The 25276-nt window shown below is 42.8% G+C and overlaps 1 protein-coding gene across 6 annotated transcripts in view; it reads left to right on the top strand.

The window, feature by feature from the left end:
- The window catches only part of TDRD10 (tudor domain containing 10), a 75109-nt gene that overhangs the window by 31531 nt on the left and 18302 nt on the right, over positions 1-25276 (top strand). For 3 of the 6 annotated variants that reach the window (XM_024748137.1, XM_024748139.1, XM_024748138.1), the window contains exons 2-6: positions 1974-2002; positions 2333-2412; positions 3365-3423; positions 14104-14174; positions 14829-14985. In XM_024748137.1, the coding sequence (XP_024603905.1) occupies positions 2001-2002; positions 2333-2412; positions 3365-3423; positions 14104-14174; positions 14829-14985 (369 nt within the window). In that variant the 5' untranslated portion in view covers positions 1974-2000. Of the gene's footprint in view, positions 1-1266; positions 1383-1973; positions 2003-2231; positions 2413-3364; positions 3424-14103; positions 14175-14828; positions 14986-25276 lie in introns of those variants that run through there. The other 3 variants (XM_024748135.1, XM_024748134.1, XM_024748136.1) reach the window with 3 other exon arrangements.

The following is a 25276-nucleotide window of genomic DNA, read 5'->3' as shown; positions in this document are numbered from 1 at the left end:
CTAGTGGATGTGATGTATCCTTGTGGCTTTGATTTGCATTTCCTTAATGGCTAAATACGTTGAGAGTCTTTTTCATGTGCTTATTGGACATTTGTTTATCTTTGGAGAAATCTCTATCAGGTGATTTGTCCACTTTTAATTGGTTTATTTGCATTATTATTATTATTATTTTGGCTACGCCAGACTGCATGCAGGATGGTTTCTCTGACCAGGGATCGAACCCAGGCCTCTGCAGTGAAAGCGCCGAATCCTAACCACTAGACCACCAGGGAACTCCTTATTTGCCTTATTATTGAGTTGTAAGAGTTCTTTATATATACTCTTTGTCTTTTTTTTTTAAATAAATGTATTTATTTTTGGCTGCGTTGGGTCTTCATTGCTGCACGGGGGCTTTCTCTAGTTGCAGCAAGCAGGGGCTACTCTTCGTTGTGGTGCAGTCTTCTCATTGCGGTGGCTTCTCTTCTTGTGGAGCACGGGCTCTAGGTGCCAGGGCTTCAGTAGTTGTGGCTCGCAGGCTCTAGAGCGCAGGCTAAGTAGTTGTGGCGCACGGGCTTAGTTGCTCCATGGCATGTGGAATCTTCCCGGACCAGGGCTCGAACCCACGTCCCCCACGTTGGCAGGCGGATTCTTAACCACTGCGCCACCAGGGAAGTCCTACTCTTTGTCTTTTTAAAAACACAAAAAAGACACTTTTCCAGACCAAGCAATAGAGTGGAAGCTCATGACTTTTGAGTCATATGGTTTGAATTAAAAAAACAGACTTCTCTATTTATGAGCATAAATTAAGTGATCTTTGACAGACTACCAAATTATGGTCTCTGAGCCTCCAGGACTTCATCTGTACAGTGGGGTAATAATGGCAAGTTCTGAGAGTTTCCATGAGGATTAAATAAGACAATGTACATTAGCTGTTTAGTTAGCATAGCACCTGGCAGGCCCTTAAAGGCATCTTTGAAAGATTTATGCTGGGCCCTTGCTTGGGAGGTGTTGGTGCCCTCCCTGTTCCAGAAGCCCATAGAGTTTTCCAGGGATTACCAGGAAATTGGGAGTAACAGCCATAGCCTGATTCTGCCCATAAACCTCTCTATTTTTATTCATCAATATTAAGCCTTTTAATTATCTTAACCACTGTTACTATTTAAATTTAGTTGCAACTAAAGCGGTTTCCTCCTGCAGCTGGGAACAATTTAAAGGACAGCGTTACTACTTTTAAAATTTAACGTTTTAATTTTTGTTTCTCCCAAAGTAAAGAAAAAAAAATCCCTTTAAAATGACTTTGACAGCCTTCTTACCTGCAGGAAAAGAACCAAGGGCTGATCTGTCATGCCTCTGCAATGAAGCCTCCATGAAAACCCAAAAGTATGGGTTCTGAGAGCTTCCAGGTTGGTGAACACAGTAGAGATTTGGGGACAGTGACACACCTAGAGAGCATGGAAGCTCTGTGCCCTTTCCCTGTACCTTGCCCCATGCATCTCTCCCATCTGGCTGTTCCTGAGTTATATACTTTTTAAATAAATGGCAATCTAGTAAGGAAAATGTTTCTCTGAGACGTGAGCCACTCTAGCAAAGTGATGGGACCCAAGGAGGGGTCGTGCGAACCTCCAGTCTATAGGTGGTCAATCAGAAGCACAGGTGACAACCTGGGCTTGCAGGTGACTGGTGTCTGAAGCGGGGCAGTCCTGTGGGACTGAGCCCTTAACCTGTGAAATCTGATGCTATCTCCTGGGTAGACAGTGTCAGAATTGAGTTGCACTGTAGGACACCCAGCTGGTGTCTGGAGCAGTGCTTGGTGGTGTGGTAAAACTGCTCCCCCCCAAATCGGAATTGGTGACCAGAACCCTTAATAGGTTCTGGAGATTAAGATATGGACCACTTTGCTGGGGGGCATGATTCTGCGTGCCACAGTACCTATTCAGTAATGTGATGGTGAATGATCCTGGCATTCCTCTAACTGTGGCTGGTTGGCTTTGCAGGAGATCCTGTTGGAAAGAAACTGCAGCATGTAAGTTGTTTCCTTCTGCTGATAAACAAGCCTCCTTCCACCCACACCCTTCTCTTCCTTCTCCTCCTGCCTCCCAATGCCCAGAGCTTAGGAGTCAACCCCAGCATTTCTTGCCTGTTGATTCTGACACTAAATGTGCTTTAACAATTAGCGATTAAAAAGGTCCAGTGGAGGGCTTCGTGCTTGGAACCCGAGTCTGGAAGGAGGAAGGGAAACCCTCTGTCAGGAAGCGGGTATGGAGGCTTCTGCCGGGCCCTGCTTGTTATGCCCAAACTCCTTCTGTTGGAGTTTGCCCTTGGGAGGTGCAATGCTAAGACCTGTGTTTGACAGGTCCTGGAGCAGCAGTGACTTCCGACCCTCTGCTGAAGTATTTGGGAAGAATGGAGTGTTGGAGGAACAGAAATCTCCAAGTGAGTTAGCTTGGGGGTTTGCTTGGTGCTGGGACGCTCAGTCTATAACCTGGATCCTAATTAATCTACTCAGTTTCTCTTCAAGCATGAAACCTGAGATCCTGCCCTTGCTCCAGTCACCACGTTTCCTTTCACAGGAGGGATGCATCCCTCTGCCACACACTGCAGACCCTCAGGCGCTGTTGCGCTGGCTGCTCCTAACCCCATACTTCTCTTTAATCCTTATCTCCTCCCATTTCACCCTCCACCATCTCCAAAGTGATCTTTCTGCAACCTAGCCGTGTTGATGTCACCTCTCTGATTAAACCCTTCACCTCCTTCTCACAGCCAGTGGACTCTGCTGAGACTGCTGTGGGCAGCAGTCAGCGATTTCAGCAGTTGGCCTGGCCTGCCTTTCTTCCTTCTGCTCTCACCACTCACCCACCTGCAGCGTGCCTCTAGCTATTCCTGACTCCAGGCAGCCTCCCAGAGGCGCCTTTTCGCATCTCCATGCCTTTGCGTGTGCCCTGCCCTCTGCCTGGATTCCCTTCTGCCTCCCTCCTGCATTAACCCCCACTTCCTTCCCTCCTTCAGCTGAATGTTAACTTTGAAATACTACCCCCTTTGGTCCTAAAACTACATAATACCCCATTGGAAGCGCTGGATTCCAGGTGTGCTGATGACTCGCTGTCCTCCCAGCCCCCAGAGAGAGAGTACGCTCCTGCCTTGAAGGCAGTGATATCCAAGGCCAACACTTAACACTGGACCACTCCCATAACCCTGATAAGTGTCTGCAGACCGATTGAGTGCTGTATAACCCTTCACTGATCACGGTGTGTGTGGGGGGATGTTTGTAGGGGACTGTGTGTGTATGTTTTAACCTTGAGGAAAATGTGTCAGTTATCACATGTTCTAACTCCTCTGAATCCTCTAGCCTTACACCTGCCTTCTTTTTGGCTATTTTTCTTCTTAGGATTCAAGAAAAGAGAGACACAGGTGTATGTTGGCAATCTCCCGCTGGATATCTCTGAGGTATGCTTCACTCTCTGTGAACGGTTGCTTCTTATCTTCTTTGGTCTCCCCCATATGACTTAAACCTGCCAGTAACAGTTTTACCAGTTTTAAAAGGTATTTTAGAGCTACGAATGTGCAAGCAGTCGCTGGTTGGTGACTACGCTGACCAGCTCACAGCCAGTTCACGGTTTGCCTTGGACTGCCCACTTTTAGTGTGGAGCATCCTGCATCCGACCATCCATGTAAACCTGGATGGGTGGTCACCCTCCTTGTCGCTTTGAATGGAGGGGCAGCGGTGAGGCAGCTTCCCTTTAGGAAGGGAGCCTTGTGAGGGTTCAATTGCCGATCCTTTGGTCATAGGGAGCAGTGGGGTCTCAGCCAAGAAACTACACTCATTTCACTTTGAAATGAACCAGTTCAGTCAGTTGGCTGTGTACTTAGTAGAATATAAACAACCATATTTGACCCCTGGAATCTTCCTGTCTATTTGGGCAGACCAGACCACCAAACCTGAAATAATTATTGAACAACGTAAGTACTTAAAATTTGTAATAAGTGCATCTGAAGTACAGATGAAGAGAGAACGGAAGTGTAATCTACTGATTTGAAGCATCCCCTGCCTTTTTAATTTTTGGGGAGCATTTAAAAATTTGCGAGTAACGCAAAATAATGTGCCTGAGGAGCACTCAGCACGCTAGAAGATAACCTGGTCCTTGCGCTCGAGCTCAGTCTCAGATGAAGGATGAGAGAAACTAACTTTTGTGGAGCCCCTGCTGCATGTCAGACATTTTTTGAAAATGTGCTGGTCTCGTGCCCCCTTGCCAATTAGCTAAACTCAATCTTCTCTGCCCAAATTGTGCCTTATTCCTTTTACACCAGTTACTATATTTTAATTATCAGAGATGCTCCGGGAAATAGGCTAAATACTTCATTAGTGTGGTTTTATTAAATTCTTATAATAACTCTGGGTGGTGGGTGGTATTTCCATCTTGGAGATGAGGCATCTAAGGCTCTAAGGGGTCCCCCCTACCCAAGTACACAGACCTAGTGAGTGGTCAGCCAAGAGTTGAGTCCATGTCCAGTTGCCCCCAAGTACCAAACCACATAATCCATAAGACGTGTAAATAACTCACCATAAAAAGAGATGAATCTATTATGTTTTTATCTGACAAAGAGAGAAGAACATGGTATTGGAGCCCAGAGAATGAAGTAATTCATTTTGACCCAGTGAATTAAACCAAGAGTCAAAGGGGTGGATTGGGGGATTCTTGGCATCTGAGAGAAGAGAGTACTGGGGCTGATTCCCCTTCCCCTTGTTGGCAGGCTGCTACAACCCATTATTTGACAGTGAGATGAGGGCAGGAGCCCTGCAGGCAGTCTGCAGTGGTCTTGGGGAGGCGAGGCACTGAGAGGCTCTGCCACCTCTCTCCAGAAGACCCTGTTTCGCAGCCCAGCACCTGGGGCTTGCTTGGCTATGCTGACCCACACTGTGGTATAGGGGGCCTTTGATCCTTGCCCCCTTCACGGGAAAGCAGCAGCCTTCCCCACGGTGCTTTCTTCCAACTTAACAAATGCAGACCAGTCTCATAGGAGAGGACAGACATGACCTAAAGAAGTAGGTTTTTAAAAAGAAGTTTCTTATTTTAACATTAATGCCGGACTTCCCTGGTGGTGCAGTGGTTAAGAATCCGCCTGCCAATGCAGGGGACACGGGTTTGAGCCCTGGTCCGGGAAGATCCCACATGCCGCGGAGCAACTAAGCCCGTGTGCCGCAGCTACTGAGCCTGCGCTCTAGAGCCCGTGAGCCACAACTACTGAAGGTCGCGCGCCTAGAGCCTGTGCTCCACAAGAGAAGAAACCTCAGTGAGAAGCCCCCACTCGCCGCAGCCAAAGAAAGCCCGCTCAGCAACGAAGATCCAATGCAGCCAAAAATAAATCAATTAATTAATTAAAAAAAAAACACCACAGAACATAAAAACATTAATGCCTCATCAAGAACCATGCAGTAAGTGTCTGCGACGTTACGCTGCTTGCAGACCAACAGATTAGCCTGCAGCAGTTTCATGGCTGTTGGTAGAAGATGAAAGTCTTGGATCAGAGATGAAAGATGATTTATTATTCATAGCAATAACAGTAGCCAGGATTTTTTACTTTATTAACCTTTCTCTTTTTATTGAGATATAAATCACATACCATAAAATTCATTATTTTAAAGCATAAAATTCAGTGGTTTTTAGTATATTCACAAGGTTGTGCAGCCATCACCACTAATTCCAGAATATTTGCATCACCCCTGGCAACCACTAATTTACTTTCTGTCTCTATGAATTTGCCTATCCTGGCTATTTCATGTAAGTGAAGTCATACAACGTGTGGCATTTTGTGTGTTCTTTCACTTAGTATAATGTTTTCAGGGTTCACATGTTTTATAGCATGTCTCAGTACTTCATTCCTTTTTATGGCTAAAATATTTATATGGATGTACCACCATTGGTTTATCCATTCATCACTGGACATTTGGGTTGTTGCCACTTTTTGGTTTTTGTGAATAATGCTCTGCACATTGGTGTACACGTTATGTGTAAACGTATGTTCCAGTTGTCTTTGGTATATACCTAGGAGTGAAGTCACTGGGTCACATGATAACTCTGTGCCAAACTGCTTTCCAAAAGAGCTGTAACATTTTCACATTCATACCAGCAATGTATGGGGATTCCAGTTTCTCCACTTCCTTGCCCAAATCTGTTATTGCCTGTCCTTTTTTTAAAATAAATTTATTTTATTTATTTAATTTTGGCTGCATTGGGTCTTCGATGGCTGCTCACGGGCTTTCTCTAGTTTCGGCGAGTGGGGCTACTCTTTGTTGCGGTGCGTGGGCTTCTCATTGCCGTGGCTTCTCTTGTTGCAGAGCACAGGTTCTAGGTGCACGGGCTTCAGTAGTTGTGGCACGCGGTCTCAGTAGTTGTGGTGCGTGGGCTTAGTTGCTCCGCGGCATGTGGGATCTTCCCAGACCAGGGATCGGACCCGTGTCCCCCTGCACTGGCAGGCGGATTCTTAACCACTGCGCCACCAGGGAAGTCCCTGTTTGTTTGTTTGTTTTTTTGCGGTACAGGGGCCTCTCACTGTTGCGGCCTCTCCCGTTGCGGGGCACAGGCTCCGGACGCGCAGGCTCAGCGGCCACGGCTCACGGGCCCAGCCACTCCGTGGCATGTGGGATCTTCCCGGACCGGGGCACGAACCCGTATCCCCTGCATCGGCAGGCGGGCTCTCAACCGCTGCGCCACCAGGGAAGCCCTGTCTTTTTATTATTGAGTTGAAAGAGTTCTTTATACATTCTGGATACAGGTCTCTTATCAGATACATGATTTGGAAATATTTTCTCCTATCAGTTGTATTTTTAGTTTCTCTGTAGTGTCCTTTGAAACACAGAAGTTTAATTTTGATGCATTACAATTTTGTTTTTTTCTTTGGTTGCTTGTGCTTTAGGTGCCATATCTAAGAATCCATTGCCTAATCCAAGATCACAAGGATGTACACTTATGCATTCTTTTAAGAGTTTTATAGTTTTAGCTCTCATATTTAGGTCTATGATCCTTTTTTAAAAATTTTATTTATTTTTGGCTGCATTGGGTCCTCGTTGCTGTGTGCAGGCTTTCTCTAGTTGTGGCGAGCGGGGGCTGCTCTTCATTGCGGAGCACAGGCTCTAGGTGCGCAGGCTTCAGTATTTGTGGCACATGGGCTCAGTAGTTGTGGCTCGTGGGCTCTAGAGCGCAGGCTCAGTAGTTGTAGCGCATGGGCTTAGTTGCTTCATGGCATGTGGGAGCTTCCTGGACCAGGGCTCGAACCCGTGTCCCCTACATTGGCAGGAGGATTCTTAACCACTGTGCCACCGGGGAAGTCCTGTGATCCTTTTTGAATTCATTCTTCTGGGTGGTTTGAGGTAGGGGTCAGTTTCATTCTTTTGCATGTAGATGTCCAGTTGTCCTAGCATCATTTGCTAAAAAGATTATTTTTCCCCAATGAATTATTTTGGCATCCTTGTTGAAAATCAGTTGACCATAAATGTAGCAGTTTATTTCTGGAGTCTCATTCTATTCCATTGATCTGTATGTCTTTCCTTATGCCAGTACTGCACTTGCTTACTGTCGCTTTGTAGTAAGTTTTGAAATTGATCACACACTTACTCTTGAACCCACTGGTTTGCTTTCTGCCCTCACCAGTTTTCTCAAACTGGTCTTGCTGAGTATATAAGTAGCCTTCATGATGCCAAATGGATTTAAAATCTTCAAATGCCTCTGTTTCCATAATTATGATAGATTGGATAACCTGAAAACCCTCTCACAAGAAAATACTTGGAAATAGAAGCTAAAATATAGGAAATAACCACTTTTAAATACATACCTGACTCCTAAGAAAGTAAGGAAAATTAATAGGGCCCCAAATAAGCAATAACTGAAAACCAGGAGAGTCTGGCCATTGCCCTAGGATCTGTGCCTACCTCAAAACCCAAAGAGTAGATTGGATTATAACAGCCATGTCAGGACAGGAGATGACACTCTGGGCCTATGTGAGGAGGGGAATGGTAACTGACATCCCCGCAAAAGCAGGATTGTTGAAGGGCTGGACCCTTAGTGAAAGTGTGAACCACAGAAACTTTGCTTATTGGCCCAGGGTGGTGTTGAGGAAGTTAATCTGTCTTGGCCTGGATCTGGGGCTGGTAGGGCTAAGCAGTCTCCCCAAGAACATGTAACAGTAGGCCTGATTTCATGTGACTTGGGGTTTAAATTCATATTACTTACAAGGTCTGGGAACCTTCAAGCTAAAATTCAACCTTTGATAAAGTTAAAAACCCAATTCACAGAAAAACATTTAGACTGAATGGAAGGAAACCTCCAAAATCTGATGAAGAGTATCTACAAAAAATACACAGAAAACATGATCACTTGGAAAACAGAAGTATTTTAAAATCAAGAACAAGACATGAGTGCCTCTATCACTTCTGTTTAACATTTTATGCGTTTTCTTAGCTAGAGCAAGTGAGAAAATAAAAAAAATAAGAGGTGTAAGAATTGGAAAGGAAAAAACAAAGCTGTCATTATTTGCAGATGATTGCCTAAGTTGAAGCTTAAAAGACTCTTGGACATGTTAGAATTATTCAGAGTTAAGTTGGTTGAATATAAGCTAAATATACAAAAGTCAATTGTATTTCTATACAAGAGGAACAAAAAATACAAAGAGCTAGAATATAATAAAAGTTGTGCAAGACATATACACAGAAAATTATGAGACTTAACTGAAGGTCATTAAAGAAGACCTAAATAAAGAGATGGATAAGAAGAATCAGTTTTATGATCCTTAAATTGATATATAGGTTCAATGCTATTGTGATCAAAATACCCAAAGATTTTCCAAAGAACTTGACAAGGTGATTCTAAAATTTACATGGATCAGGACAGTCCCATGAATAACTGCACCCTTCTGAAGAAGAATAAGGGGGACAGAGAGGAGAGCAAATTTCCCACTGTAATAATGATGATCTTGATGTGGGTGCATTGCTAATAGTCAACATATAGAACAGAGTAGAAAGTCCAGAAATAGACCTACACATATATGAGCAGTTGGTGTGTGTAACCAGGTGGTATTGTAGATCAGTTGGGAAAGAAGGGACTATTCAGTAAACTGGTTCTGAGACATTTCATTATCCATACAGGAAAAATGAAATTGGGCCTTAACCTTATAACATACATGGAATGGATTCTAGATGGATTAAGGACTTAACAATGTACGGCAAATATAAAAGTTAGGGACACAACTTTGATAGCTTTCCCTTTGAGATCGGGAAAAAGATATGGACACCAGGTATTGCTATTACTGTCAGCATTGTACAGGTGGTCTTGGTCAGTGCAATAGGCAAGGAAAAAGAATAAGAATTGGAAAGGCAGAAATAAGTGTCATCAGTGCAGGCGATATGATTGTGGTAGTAGAAAATCATGACCAGTTATCTGTATTCCCAGCTTGTACCTTGCCCATGAACTCTGAACCTGTATATTCAATTGCCTAAGTCCTTATCTCTACTTGGGCAACTAATAGGCGTTTCACACTTAATGTGTCCAGCCTGCTTCTCCCACAGTCTTCCCCATCTCAGTACATGGCCCAAAACCTGGGAAATATTCTCGTTTCATACCTCATATGTTTTTCACACTTCACATTCAGTCTGTCAGCAGGTATAAGAATACACCTAGAATCAAACAATCTTTTGCATCAGAAGGGAGGAAGAGAATGGAATATCTCTTTAAGTTTGCCAAAATTAACAATGGAAGGATAAAAAGGGAATAAAGACTGGTGACCTCTGGGGAGGGAAGGAAAAAAGGGTAGAAGGGAGATGGTGGCACAATTTCTAACTTACCTTGTATTTCTTTTTTAATTTTTATTTTTTGCACTCAAGATAGTTTTATTCATTGAATATTAAATCAGTATTAAAATCTCACCTCTTTTTAAAGGCATTAATAAAAATAAGACTTTAAGTTTTCTGCAAATAAAAAGTCAATGCAAAAAAATTCCCAGGGCTGCAAAGCCCTGCTCTGTTCTCTAGTAAAGGGATTTCTAAACTGAGGCTGATTTCAATCTCAGGATTCTCCCTGGGGGCCCCAAAGGGAAACAATCAATCAGGAAGGGCTCAGACTTTTCTCCCCATGCAGACATCTTCTCCTGGGACACCCTCTTCTCTGTCCCTACCCACGACGCAAAACCTTGTATTATTGTTTTGACTTTAAAATGTGTAAACGTGCCAGAGAAAAGAATCATTCCACGTGACCTCAGAATATGGTATTTTGACTGTAGATCCTCAGCAGGATATACTACAAGCATAAAAAGAACTGCAAAGAAATCTTAAACTTTACTCAATAATTTTGTTGTCTGTAGTAATCCTGGTATTGTTATTTGAACCTGTTACATATTTAAAATAAGATACAATAAGTATTTAATGTTGTTAGGAATAAAGGTTTTCAGCACAAGAGAAAAGATATAAAAATAAAAGAAATTAGATAAAAACTATCTGTAGCTCTTATATATGAGTTAGAATCCATGGTTACAATGATTATTTTCCCTTTCAAAGATACATATCTTCTAACTCTGTTCATTGAAAGACCTTGGTACTCTAACAACCCAGTGGCATTAAGCTCCTACCTGCCAGATTTCTCACTTTAAATACCATTCCCCACTGAAAGGAACTAGGCCTTCTTAGGGAAATGCCTGATTCCAGGTCTGGAGCTGTTATGCCAGAAAGCTAGAAAGCTCTCAAAGGCTATTAGGGTTTGGTTAAAGGGATGGGAGAGGTTGTGATTAGAGGTGAGATAACTTGTTTCTTGGAGCTATGTGCTGGAATGTTTGCAGATGTAGTGATGAGGTGTTCGAGATTTGTTTTAGAACAGCCTAGTGGTAGGGAGAGGTGTAGATGGAATCATGTAAATGTCCATGACTTAAGAATTTTTTTTTTTTCAGGCAAGGCTTTATTGGGGGTTCGTGCTGTAACACAAAGGAGTGAAAACAAGGAACAGGTGCCCTTGCTCGCTCCTTTTTTTTTTTTTTGAGTTGAGAATTAGTAAGTCTAAGTGATAGGTATATAGGGATTCGTTATACTGTTTTCTATGTGTTTGAAAGTTTCCAAATAAAAATAAAAAAGCATAAGAACAAGGGAAAAGGGGGTCCTACAGGCCAAAGATGGGACAATTTGTGTTTCAAAAATACTAATGACTACCTCTGATTAAAACTACTGTGATAAAAAGCAATAATTTGTAGTAATACCTAAAGAAAGCAAAGCTCGCTGGACACGTTGAAGGTAGCAAGACAATAGTTCATTAATATAAAACTTGATAATTAAAGGGAAAGAATAAGTGTTTATTTTGCTTTTCCAACACCAGTGCCATTTTCTCACCCTAGTGGATGAGAAGTTCTTTACAGAGCAACTTTAGCTCATAAATGCCAAAGAAACGATAGAAAATCATCATTCTGCAAACCATAATAAAATACCTGTTTCAGACAGTAGTTATCAGAGCATGGTAAATGCATTAGGTAAAATATTTTTTTAAAATACATTTATTTATTTATTTTTGGCTGTGTTGGGTCTTCGTTGCTGTGCGCGGGCTTTCTCTAGTTGTGGCGAGCGGGGGCCACTCTTCATTACAGTGAATGGGCTTCTCATTGCGGTGGCTTCTTCTGTTGCGGAGCAGGGCTCCAGGCGCACGGGCTTCAGTAGTTGTGGCTTGAGGGCTCCAGAGTGCAGCCTCAGCAATTGTGGCACACGGGTTTAGCTGCTCCGTGGCATGTGGGATCTTCCCAGACCAGGGATCGAACCCGTGTCCCCTGCATTGGCAAGTGGACTCTCAACCACTGTACCACCAGGGAAGCCCAATTAGGTAAAATATTGATGGGCAGTTTTAATCAGGCTGTTACTATCTGAATTTGTTGATTAATTTAGCATCACTACAAGTAAGACAACCAGATACAAGCCTCCTAAAGCGATATAATATTATTGAAGAGTATCACACCATCTATAAAGTATTCTAGCCAAAAATGTAAATAATAGCATGAAAGCAGCCATAGACAATAAGTAAATGAATGTGCATGGCTGCATTCCAGTAAAACTTTACTTACAAAAAGGGTGGTAGGTTGGATTTGGCCCAAGGCTGTGGTTTCCTGACATCTGCTATTGAAGGTACAAAAATATGGGAGTTTTCTCCTTTCTTTTATTATTTATATATCTATGTATTTTTGGCTGTGCCCCACGGCTTGTAGGATCTTAGTTTCCCGACCAGGGATTGAACCTGCGCCCTCGGCAGTGAAAGCGCGGAGTCCTAACCACTGGACTGCCAGGGAATTCCCTCTTTTATTTTAATTATGGTAAAATTTGACAAGAAGAAAGGTATGGTTTTGCATGATATCTCGAAATGAATGTAGGATTTAGAGTTAGAAGCCTTGGGTTCAAATCCTGACTCTAAATTGGCTGTGTAATTTTAGGGCAGTCACTTAACCTTTCTGATCCTTATTTTATGCTTCTGAGAATGAGGACAGTAATAATGTACACTTCACAGGGTGGTTTTAAAGATCAAATGGAATAAGGTATGTGAAAGTGCTTTATAAGCTGAAAATGCTAAGCACATACTGCTTGTTCTCACAAAGTGCTTGTTGCTCAGCATCTTATAGATTCATCTGTAATAAACATTAAATATTTAAAAGTAAAAGCAAACTAGAAAATTTGAATTTAAATGTAATGTAAATACGAAGACTGAGAGAAATGAGCTATACATTATGCATTTCTCTTTTCCGAAGCCAACAAAGTGACTTTAGATTGGTAAAAGCTGCTTTTAACAGAAGATGGTCTAAATATATTTTTCCGAAGTAGAATTTTCTAGGGAAACATTGGTTTTCATCACAGGTGTGGGATTTATAGTGGTAACGTGCTGGTGGGGGAGCTGAGGAAGGAGGAAGTGGAGGAGCGCAGGTAGGTGTTGACAGGGAGGCCTGAGGGGAAGCCTTTGCGGTGGGCAGCAGGAGCGCATCCGTGACCTGCAAGAAAGCATTTTCAGTAGAGCAGGAACATGGCGAAACTGCAGGCAGCCGGGAGGGAGTGGGCGGGGAGGAAACGGAGGCATTAAGCAGACACGGCTCTTTCTACACCTTTGGCAGAAAAGTGAAAAAATAGGGTGTTGCTTAAAAGGGCATCAGGGTTGGGTAGATGCTATCTCAGAAAAGGGAGGGCAGCCCAGGGGAAGGAGTGGGACCAGGGTCCATGGGGAAGGGAGGCAGCCTGAGGGCAGGCAGGAGGGAGAGTTGAGAGTGGGATGGAGAAATGTCCAGGGACGGGAGGTGGCCATATACCCGGCCAGTGGAGGCCAGGCTGCAGTGAGCAAAGTGGGGAGGGGAGCCTTGCAGAGAAGGGCGTGGTGGATATGAGAGCTCCCTCAGAGGCTGACCAGCGATGGTGTGTCCTCCCTCAGTGCACTGCCCACTCGGGGCTTTACTTTTACCCTCAGACTTCACTCTGCCCCATCTGTTAGAGATCACGCATTTACAAACTATAAGCTCCTTGAGTGCAAGGCTTATGTCAAATTCAAATCAGTATCTCCTGTAACATTCAGCATAACGCTGTGTGTAACCCATGTTTGCTGAATGTCTGTAGGACATGTGAGGGAAGAAATGAAGGGAAATTGCCACGATTACAGGACTGAGTCAGCAGGGGCAGTTGGCCTTGCATGGTTGGTTTGGTTAAAGCAAGCCTCCCCACCTAGGTACCGATGAAAGGGAGATAGCCTACATTCCTAATAAATTAAAAGTCACTTCCTCCTGGGAGCCCACCGTCTCCAAATTTGGGTTAGATACCCATACTGTGTGCTCCCGGAGGCATGTGTACTTCCTCATTATGGCATTTTTGCACGCTCTGGTGAAATGGTCTGCTTACTTGATTGACTCGTCTGTACCCCACACGTCTGTTGAGCTTCAGTTGAAGGCAGGGCTCGTATCTTTCTTGTCTCTGTATTTGCATCACTGAGCACAAAGCCTGGCACGCTCAGCACATCATAGGTTCTCATCAAGTATGTGTTCAGTTGATTACAGATTAGCTGATTGGGGATCTGAAACATTGAGAACTGATTGTAAGTATTGTCTCTGGGTCTCTTTCTCTTTTAAACCCTGCCATTGTAGGAGGAAATTCGGTGCCTTCTAAAGGACTTCAACCCTCTCCATGTCCACAAAATCCAGAATGGCTGCAAATGGTAATGACTGTTCTTCCTTTGTTTTCTTTGGGAAGCAACTCCTTTCCTCTTTGTCCATTTTGCTGATGCACTGATGTTACAGACTAGCTCAACAACTCCCAAAGCCACACCCACTGCGACTTGGCAGAGTGACATTTGGGAAACCCCCTTTCCACATCCAACCCTCTGACTTGGCAGCTACTGCTGCCTTATCCATACAACCTTGGTTTGGAAGTCCAGAGACCTGGGTTTGTTTTTGGTCATGTCCTTGCTCTGTTTTCTGACTCGAGGCAAGTTACTGCACCTCCCTCAGCCTTGGTTGCCCCTGAAATCTGGACCTACTCATATTTTCCCTTTCTTATTTTCCAGGCAGTAAAAGGGCTTTGAAATTTTGTGGGGAGCGGTGTGAAGGAAGCCCAGAGCCGTGCCATATGTTATACGGTGATAGGGTCAGCATGTGTCTCCTGATCCCCAGGACACCCAGGACAGGCTGTCCCACTGCCCATCCCAGCCCAAGTGTGGATGTCATTGTGGCCTCCTGGTGTATTAGGGTCAGCCCAGCTCCTCTCCTGTCCCCACAGAGGGGAGAGGAGACTTTTCCTAGGCTTGGGCTTGGTGCCCTCCTGTGGCTCTGTTCTGAGCCGGGCTCAGAGCTGCCCTCTCCTTCCTTTACAGCTTCGCATTTGTAGATGTGGGCTCCATGCAGAAAGTGGCGCTTGCGATCCAGGAGCTGAATGGGAAGCTCTTCCGCAAACGGAAACTGTACGTGAATTCCAACAGAAGGTCTCCCAAGAGGACCCTTGATGTGACTGAGTGGACTCAGGAACTGCTGGTAGGTGTCTGGCCTCTCTGCGCTCTGGTTTGCTCTGTGCTCACTCTTCAGAGCTTGGCCGACTTTGCTTTCTGTTCTTTCCTCCTCCTTGCATCCCAGTCGTACTGTGGACAGAACAGGGGCTGGGATGAAATTCGGGAACTTCTATGACCTTTAACGGTTGGAAGCAAGGTTAGCATGGAAAACTTGGAATTTTGAAATGAAAGGAAGGCTGTATTCTTAGCAAGGACAAAAAAAGGGTTATTAGGCAATTCAGTCAGGGCCTTTTCAACGTGGGTTATGGAAATTGAGGCTTTTACTTGTTTAACGTAGCAGACATGAATCGAGTATCTGTTGTTTGCACAGCCTTGTTCTGGGTGCTGGTGTGAGGGTAAGTAAGACAAAAGTGAATAAAATCTGGTCCTTCCTGGCAGGAAGACAAATGTGAGGTATTGCAAGGGGAGAGTTAATCGTGGGTTAGTGCCTGGTGGGGGCTGCCTTTGTGGACAGAGACGAGAAGGCCCGTAACTAAGCCCTGGGAGCTTCCCTCCGGTGAGGTGGGCCCGTTCTCGGTAGGTAAAGGTGAACCAGGAGCCAAGCATCCCACTTCAGAGCCTGAATTGTTAGTGACTGAGTTGTTCTGATTTCCTCATATATACAGCCGACAGTGACTTAAACAAGTTAGCTATTTGTTTTTCTTTCCTGTAGAAGAATTCAGGAGGTAAGGAGTCCAAGGTTGGTATGGGCACTCCATGGTGTTACCAGAGTTCCAGGCAGGAAGAAGGGCAGAGGCAGAGGGTGGAGAGGCTGTATCCTCCTAAAAGCCGCATTCTCAGAAGCCTGACCACAGTTCTGCTGCTGTTGTGTTGGAGAGAGCTACAGCTGGTGGCCTTCAGTGCAAAGGAGGCTGGAAAATATAGCTTATTTTAAAATAGGTACATTGTTGCTAAACTTGGGAATCTGTCAGCAAGGGAAGAGAGAATGCCTGTTGACAGGCAGTTAACAAGGTCAGCCATTGCTACAGAAGTTGGAGATGGGAGTTGAGAGGTGGATAGGAATCACCACAGTAAGATTGTCAGAGGTGGCTCCCCTTGCTAGTCTAAACTATTCTCTTTCCATTCTCCTTAAACTCTAGCTCTTGGAAGGGCAGGCTGTCAGATTATGCTACGTACTGACCTTCTTGGTTGCAGTCATCTGCCATTCTCGCTGTCATGCCCCCCTGATAACTTCAGCTTCTGACTCACTGTCTTTCTCTCTTAACTGACACTCACATTGTGTCCCTGTGAATGATCTAAGAGTCTGGCCCCTTATTTCTAGAGCATTTATCTTTAATGATCTTTTCTTCCACTCAGTCAGTTTCCCATTCCCTGAGTTATATCTCAGACCTTGTCCTTGCTCATAACCGAACATCTCCAAAATATCCGTTTCGAGCATCCCACTCTGCTCCTGTCCCTTTCTTTGCAGCTCTCTTACTTTGGAGGAGCAGTTCTCAAACTTGAACAGCGTCAGAATCACTGCTGAGCTTGGTAAACAGCTTGCTGAGCCTCACCTGCAGAGATACTGATCGAGTGCATCTGGGGCAGGGCCTGAGAATTTTCCCAAGTGCCAGGTGGTGCTGGTGCTACTGGTCCTGGGACCACATTTTGAGTAGCAAGGCTCTAAAGCCCCCAGTCTAATGATTAGACACACTGGGACCCAAAATCCACTGCCTCACCATTTCTTCACTATTCAACACTCTTTGCTCCATCACATCCCTTCTTAGCTTAGATTCCGTAGTTATAACTACCTTAGTTCAAACGACCTGAATTCCCTTAGCTTACTAGGTCATATCTTGCAAAACCCCTCTCTCAGTTGAACCCAGCCCTCAACCTCTTCTGAAGCTGTCCTGTGAGCCGCTGAAGATATCCACACCACCTTGCCAACTGCTCTCGGTATAGGTATGGCCACAGCTTTCCCACTCTTTCCAACTGACCTGTCTTGGAAATCTCTAATCGTTTCTGCTGTTATGTCCAATCTGCTATTAAGCCCAGCTAATGCATTTTTCATTTTAGATAGTGTAGTTTTCAACTGCCATTTGGTTCTTTTTTCCCCATTTCTCAGCTGAACTCTTCCATCTTTTCATCCATTTTGTTTACCTTTTCTTCCATGGTCTTTAACATACTTACTGTAGTTATAAAATCATTTTCTGCCAATTCCAACAGCTGGTTCATTAGTGGTTCTGCTTCTATTGACATTTACCTCCTTGCTTAAGGGTCAAGACTTCTTACAAATATGGTAATTTTTGATAGTATGTTGGATATTATGGATGTTGTATTGTAGAGACTTTATATTATGTTCTCTAAATAGTGTTGATTATTTTTTCCTAGCAAAAATGGAACACTAGCTGGCCTTCTGATCTTATTAAAGTTGGTTTTCTTTGTTCGAATTAGTATACTTCAGTTTGAGCCGTAGTTTTTGGGCAAAATCGTTTTCCTAAGGCTTGACCTTCTAGGATGAGGGTCTCAGGACGCTTACCAAGGTCTCTGCACTCTGGCCGGGTCGGAAGTCTGTTGTCTCCCCAGCACTGTGAGATCTTTGATTCCTGTATTTCTCTCTTAGCTCCCTGTCCTCTACCTTCTACAGCAGCTCTTCTCTCGAAGGCCTCCCAGAACTTGCCCTGCACACGGGCAGCCTAGAATTCAGCCAAGGACCTGGGGTCAGCCTCTAGATCTCTGGGGCTTTTCTCTGACTCCTTTCTCACTGGTACCCTGTCTCACAAATTCCTGGCACCAAAACTCTTATCTGGGTTTCTTCTGCCCAGGAAGACTGCCACTGACTGCCCAAGCTCTGCTTGCCTTTGCTGTGGTTTGGGAAAGTGCCCAGAGGAAATGTGGGCTCACCGGCTGTGCTTTCCTTTTCTCAGGCAAACTGCTCTCTGCTACCCACTAGCATTAGCCTGTGCCAGAAACGGTTAATTCATATAGTTCGTCCAGTTTTAGGGTTATTTGGGACGGGCGAGTACTGTCATGCCAGAACCAGGTACTAGAAAAGGGTGTTAAGAGGCTCGCCTTCTTCCTTTTGGGATGGCTATCATTTCTCAGGAACATTCCCAGTGCTTTTGCATTAGAAATAAATAACCAAAAGATGAACACTAATCTCCATACATTTGGAAATCTAAAAACATATTCCTAAGTAAACAACACATGGGTCAAAGAAGAAATCATAAGAGAAATTTAAAAGTACTTAGGAGAGAGACTTCCCTGGCCGTCCAGTGGTTAAGACTCCACACTTGCATTGCAGGGGACATGGGTTCAGTTCCTGGTCGGGGAACTAAGATCCTGCATGCTGCATTGCACAGCCAAAAAGAAAAAAGGTACTTAGAACTGAACGATAAGGAAAATTTTTCTCATCAGAAGTTGTGGGATAGGGCTTCCCTACTTAACTACTGGTGGCACAGTAGTTAAGAATCTGCCTGTCAGTGCAGGGGCACGGGTTCGAGCCCTGGTCCAGGAAGATCCCACATGTCTCGGAGCAACTAAGCCCGTGTACCACAACTACTGAGCCTGTGGTCTAGAGCCCGCGAGCCGCAACTACTGAGCCTACATGCCGCAACTACTGAAGCCTGTGTGCGTAGAGCCCATGCTCTGCAACAGGAGAAGCCCCTGCAATGAGAAGCCCGTGCACCGCAATGAGAAGCCTGTGCACCGCAATGAGGGTAGCCCCCGCTTGCCACAACTAGAGAAAGCCAGCGCTCAGCAACAAAGACCCAACACAGCTAAAAATAAAATAAATAAATTTATATATATAAAAAAAATTGTGGGATACAGCGAAGGCAATACTTATAGGGAATTGTATAATATTGTATGCTTAAATGAGCAAAGAGACAGGATGAAAATAAATGAGCTTAGAGTTGATTGAAGAAGTATATAAAAAGTAAAAATAAACCCAAATAAGGAACAGACAAAATTTTTTTTTTTTTTTTTGGCAGTACGCGGGCCTCTCACTGTTGTGGCCTCTCCTGTTGCAGAGCACAGGCTCCGGATGCGCAGGGTCAGTGGCCATAGTTCACGGGCCCAGCCACTCCGTGGCATGTGGGATCTTCCCGGACCGGGGCACGAACATCGGCAGGTGGACTCTCAACCACTGCACCACCAGGGAAGCCCAGAAAAAAGTTTTAAAACAAAGTTTTAAAAAATTTTGTAAACAAAGCCACAATTATATATCAGTTACATCTCAGTAAAGCCGGGGGGAAAACAAGAAGCATAAAAAACAAAGCTACAATAGAAGGGATCAGTAAAGTCAAAATTTCATTCTTTAAAGAGATTAATGAAACAGAAAAACCTTTGGAATGATCAAGAAAAAAGGAGAAAAGGGCATAGGTAAACATTAGTAATAAAAAGATCATAACTATAGATGTAGTAGATAATAAAATATAAGCTAATACGGTAATAAACTTGAAAACTTAGAAGAAATGGACACATTCCTTAAAGTATATCATTTTCAAAACTAATAAAAAAAACTGCTAGCCCTATATCTGTAAAGCAGTTGAATCAAAGTTTAGAATCTTCTTATAAAGAAAACACCAAGCCCAGATGGTTTTATAGGCAAATTTTACTGAATTTTCAAGGAACAGAAAATTCCAATATTGTATAAATTCTTCTAAAGAATAAGTGAGATACTTGCTAGTTCATTCTATGAGGCCAATATAACCCTGATATCAAATCAGACAGGAGAGCATAAGAGAGAAAAATTGCAGGCTGGTTTCACTCACATGAACACACATGCAGTGTTTCTAAACAAAATATTGGCAAAATGAAGTCAATATTGGCTAATGAAGATAGTATTATACATCATGGCAGTTGCATTTTTTTTCTAGAAATGCAGAAGTAGCTTAATATTAGATAAATGATAAATCAGGAGTTCCCTGGTGGCCTAGTGGTTAGGATTCTGGGCTTTCACTGCCAAAGCCTGGGTTTAGTTCCTGGTCAGGGAACAGAGATCCCACAAACCATATGGCGCAGCCAAAAAAAAAAAAAGAAAAAAAGAAAGAAAAATGATAAATCTTTCACTACATTAACAGATTAAAGAGTGAACACCATATGATCGTCTTAAATAGGCACAGCAAAAGCATTTGATAAAATTCACTACTAATTTATGATTTAAAAAATAAAGTTTCTTAGCAGCTAGAAATAGGTTATTCTTAACCTGATAAAGGCTATCTCCCAAAACTACAGAAAATAATATTTTAATAGAAAAACATTATAAGCATTCTCTTTAAAAATAACAACAAGGAAAAAAAAAAAATAACAACAAGGATATACTGGAAGTCTAGTTTTATCTAGTGAGGAAAGGAAAATAAGTTAAAGGCATAAATATTGGAACAGGGTAAATAAAACTCATTATTTACAGATGATGTTTCTTTACATAGAAAAACTTAAATAATATGTAAATTATTAGAAATAACATTTTAACAAGGTAGCTGGATATATATCAGGTATATAAAAATCAATTTTATATTTCCATGAATAAACAACAAAATAACTTTAAAAATATACCATTTATAAGAGCAGTTTTAGGGCTTCCCTGGTGGCGCAGTGGTTGGGAGTCCGCCTGCCGATGCAGGGGACGCTGGTTCGTGCCCCAGTCCGGGAGGGTCCCGCATGCCGCGGAGCGGCTGGGCCCGTGAGCCATGGCCGCTGAGCCTGCACGTCCAGAGCCTGTGCTCCGCAACGGGAGAGGCCGCGGCAGTGAGAGGCCCGCGTATGGCAAAAAAAAAACCCCCAAACAAACAAACAAAAAAACCGAAGAGCAGTTTTAAAAATTAAGGTACCTAGGAATAAATCCAGTGAAAGGTGCAAGGTGCTCATGGCCTATCTGGGGGAAATAATTTAGCTTTATTGAAAGTCTTTAAGGAATTCTAAAATAGGAAAAGTTTCATGTTCATGGATAGGAAGATAATAAGAGTTATTTAAGAGTCATTCTCCCAAAATTAATCTTTTGATTCTGTATAATTTCAATAAAAATTCCCACAGGCTGATTCTGAAATTTATATGGAAGTCCAAAAGTCTATGAATATTTAAGACATTTCTTCCTGAAAATAAAGATGGGAGACCTTGCCCTACAAGAAGACGTTGTACTATTGGCCTAGGGTTGGACAGTTTGACCAATAAAATACAATAGAGAGCCCCTAAAGGAGGCTTATGCAAATGCAGAAACTACTGACTATTCTGGTAGAGTTGTACATCTCTGGTGAAAGGATGGACACTTTAGTTATTGAATCTGGACAATTGCTTATTCATGTAGAAAAATACGAAATTATATCCCTGCCTTACCTCATGCACAGAAATAAACTCTAGGGCTTCCATGGTGGCGCAGTGGTTAAGAATCTGCCTGCCAATGCAGGGAACACGGGTTCGGGCCCTGGTCCGGGAAGATCCCACATGCCGCAGAGCAAATAAGCTTGTGTGCCACAACTACTGAGCCTGCTCTGTAGAGCCCGCAAGCCACAACTACTGAAGCCCATGCGCTTAGAGCTGGTGTTCTGCAATAAGAGAAGCCACCGCAATGAGAAACCCGCGCACTGCAACGAAGAGTAGCCCCCGCTCACCGCAACTAGAGAAAAGTCCGTGCGCAGCAACAAAGACCCAACACAGCCAAAAATAAAATAAATAAATAAAATTTTAAAAAAAATAAAAAATAAACTCTAGATGGACTAGAGACTTAATGTGAAAGACAAAACTTTAAAACTTTTAGGCAAAAATGTACAAGGATATCTTTAGGACCTCAGAGTAGAATAAGACTTGTTAAGGCATAAAGAGTTAACTGGAAAAAAAAAAAGGATAGGTGGATGAATTAAAATTATGTATTTATCTTCTTTGAAAGATAATATAAAGGAAGATAAATTCAAGCCAAAAACTGGGAGAAGATATTTGCCATAATATAACTAACCAGGAAAGGGGTCAGCAAACTTTGGCCAGTGGCCCTCTGCCTGCTTTTATGCTGCTAGCACGATAAGAACTTTTTTTTTCTTTCAATTAAACTTTTCTTTTTGAGATAATTGTAGATTCACATGCAGTTACTTGTAAAAAACAATACAGAGATCCCCTGTACCCTTTGTCCAGTTCCCCCAATGGTAACATCTTACAAAACAATTTCACAACCAGGGTATTAACGTTGATACAGTTACGATACAGAGCGGTTCCATCACCACCACAAGTATCCTTCCTGTTACCTTTTTATAGCCACACCCATTTCCCTCCCATCCCCATCCCCACCTTAGCCCCTGGAGCAATTAATCTGTTCTCTATTTCTTTAATTTCAAGAATGTTATATGAATGAAATAATATAGTATATAACCTTTTGGGATTGGCTTTTTTCAATCAACATAATTTTTGGAGATTCATCCAGGTGTTGTTGCATATACTAATAGTTTATTCCTTTTTTTTTTTTAAGATGGGGGTAGGAATTTATTAATTTTTATTTTTGCTGTGTTGGGTCTCTGTTTCTGTGCAAGGGCTTTCTCTAGTTGTGGCAAGCGGGGGCCACTCTTCATCACGGTGCGCGGGCCTCTCACTATGGCGGCCTCTCTTGTTGTGGAGCACAGGCTCCAGATGCACAGGCTCAGTAGTTGTGGCTCATGGGCCTAGTTGCTCTGCGGCATGTGGGATCCTCCCAGACCAGGGCTCGAACCCGTGTCCCCTGCATTAGCAGGCAGATTCTCAACCACTGCGCCACCAGGGAAGCCCTAGTTTATTCCTTTTTAATGCTGAGTAGTATTACATGGTATGGATGTACTGCAGTTTGCTTAACCATTTACCCATTGAAAGATATCTACATTATTTCTGGTTTTTGACTGTTACAAATAAAGTTGCTATAAATATTCATGTATGGAGTTTGTGTGTTTCTCTGGGATAAATGCCCAAAATTAAAATTGCTGAGTGGTATGGTCATTGCATGTTTACTTTTTTAAGAAACAGCCAAACTGTTTTCAGAGTGGCTGTACCATTTTACATTCCTGCTAGGAATGTATGAGGGGTTCTCTGCATCCCCTCCAGGATTTGGTGTTGTCACTTTTTTTGGCCACACCCCTCTGCATGTGGGATCTTAGTTCCCTGACCAGAGATTGAACTGTGCCCCCTGCATTGGAGGCGTGGGATCTTAACCACTGGATCACCAGAGAAGTCCCCTGGTATTGTCACTTTTTAATTTTAACCACTCTGATAGGTATATAGTGATATCTTTATTATGGTTTTAATTTGCATTTCCCTAATGGTGAACACCTTTTCATGTACTTATTTACTATTTGTATATCCTCTTTGGTGAAATATCTCTTTCTCTCTTTTGCCCATTTTCTAATTGGATTGTTTTTTTTTGCCATTGAGTTTTGAGAGTTCTTTATGCATTCTAGATACCAGTCCTTTGTTGGATACATGGTTTGTAAATGTTTTCTCCTACTCTGTAGCTTGTTTTTTTTTTCATTTTCTTAACAGGGTTTTTTTCAGAGCAGAAGTTTTAAATTTCAGCGAAATCCAGTTTATCAATTTTTCCTTTTATGAATGATGCTTTTTTTGTCAGGTCTAAGAACTTTTTGGCCAGTCCTAGGTCTCAAAGAATTTATCCCGTTTTTTAAAAAGTTATATAGCGGGCTTCCCTGGTGGCCCAGTGGTTGAGAGTCCGCCTGCTGATGCAGGGGACACAGGTTCGTGCCCTGGTCCGGGAAGATCCCACATGCCGCGGAGCGGCTGGGCCTGTGAGCCATGGCCGCTGAGCCTGTGCGTCCAGAGCCTGTGCTCCGCAACGGGAGAGGCCACAACACTGAGAGGCCCGTGTACCGCAAAAAGAAATAATAAAGAAAGAAAAAAAAAGTTATATAGCTTTACATTTTAAAGCCCATGTTCCATTTTGAGTTAATTTTTATATAAGCTGTGAAACTTAGGTTGAGTTTTATTATTTTCCTATAAATGTTCAGTTTCTCCAGCACCATTTCCTCCATTAAATTGCTTTTGCAGTTTTATCAAAAATCAGTTGGACAGGGCTTCCCTGGTGGTGCAGTGGTTGAGAGTCCGCCTGCTGATGCAGGGGACACAGGTTCGTGCCCCCGTCTGGGAAGATCCCACATGCCGCGGAGCAGCTGGGCCCGTGAGCCATGGCCGCTGAGCCTGTGGGTCCAGAACCTGTGCTCCGCAGCGGGAGAGGCCACAATAGTGAGGCCCGCATACCGCAAAAAAAAAAAAAAAATCAGTTGGACATATTTGTGTGGATTCATTTCTGGGTCCTCAGTTTTGTTGCACTGATTACATGTCTATGCCTCCTGCTATCTCAGTTACTGTAGCTATAAAAAGTATTGAAATTGGGTAGAGTGATTCCTCCAACTTTTATTGTTTTTCAATATTGTTTTAGCTGTTCTATTTCTTTTGCCTTTGTATATATAGATTTTAGAATAGTTTTATCTATACCTACCAAAATTTTGACTGGAATTTTGCTAGTGATTGCATTAGACCTATATGTCAGTTGAAGGAGAATTGATATCTTTATTATATGTTGGGTCTTCCAGTCCATGAACACAGTATAAATTTCCATTGATTTAGACCTTCTTTGATTTCTTTAATCAACATTGTATAGTTTTCAGCATACATTAGGTCCTAATATATTTTATTACATTTATACTTAAGTATTTCATTTTATTTGAGTGATTATAAGTCACACTGTAGTTTTGGTTTCTGTGTCTCCTTGTTCATTGGTAGTATATAGAAATACGATTAATTTTTGTATATTTATCTTGTATTCTGTTACTTTGCTGAACTTACTAGTGATAGGAATTTGGTTTTTTTCTTTTCTTTTTTGTAGATTTCTTAGGATTTTCTGTGTAGACAATAATGTCATTTGTAAATAGGGCCAGTTTTATTTTTTCCTTTCTGATCTATACGTCTTCTGTTTCTTTTTATTAGTACTGGCTAGGTTTCCAGCACTATGTTGAATTAGAGTAGTGAGTGGACATCCTTGCCTTATCCTTTTAGTGTAGAAAGCATTCAGTCTTTCACAATAAAGTATGATATTATCATAGGTTTTTGGATGGATGTTCTTTATTAAGTTGAGGAAGTTCTCCTCTATTCCTGTTTTTCTGAGAGTTTTTTTTTTTTTTTTTGATCATGAATCATTGTATTAGTTTCTTAGGATTGCTATCACAAAGTACCACAAACTGGGCTGCTTAGAACAACAGAAATTGATCATCTCACAGTTCTGGAGGCTAGAAGTCCAAAATTAAGGCGTCAGCAAGGGAAAGTTCCCTCTGAAACCTGTGGGGGAATTATTCCTTGCCTCTTCCTAGCTTCCA

This window comes from Neophocaena asiaeorientalis, unplaced genomic scaffold, assembly GCF_003031525.2.
Source record: "Neophocaena asiaeorientalis asiaeorientalis breed wild unplaced genomic scaffold, Neophocaena_asiaeorientalis_V1.1 scaffold76, whole genome shotgun sequence".
Lineage (NCBI taxonomy): Eukaryota > Metazoa > Chordata > Mammalia > Artiodactyla > Phocoenidae > Neophocaena > Neophocaena asiaeorientalis.
The sequence above is the reverse complement of the archived record's forward strand: the minus strand, read 5'-3'. Positions and strand labels throughout refer to the sequence as shown.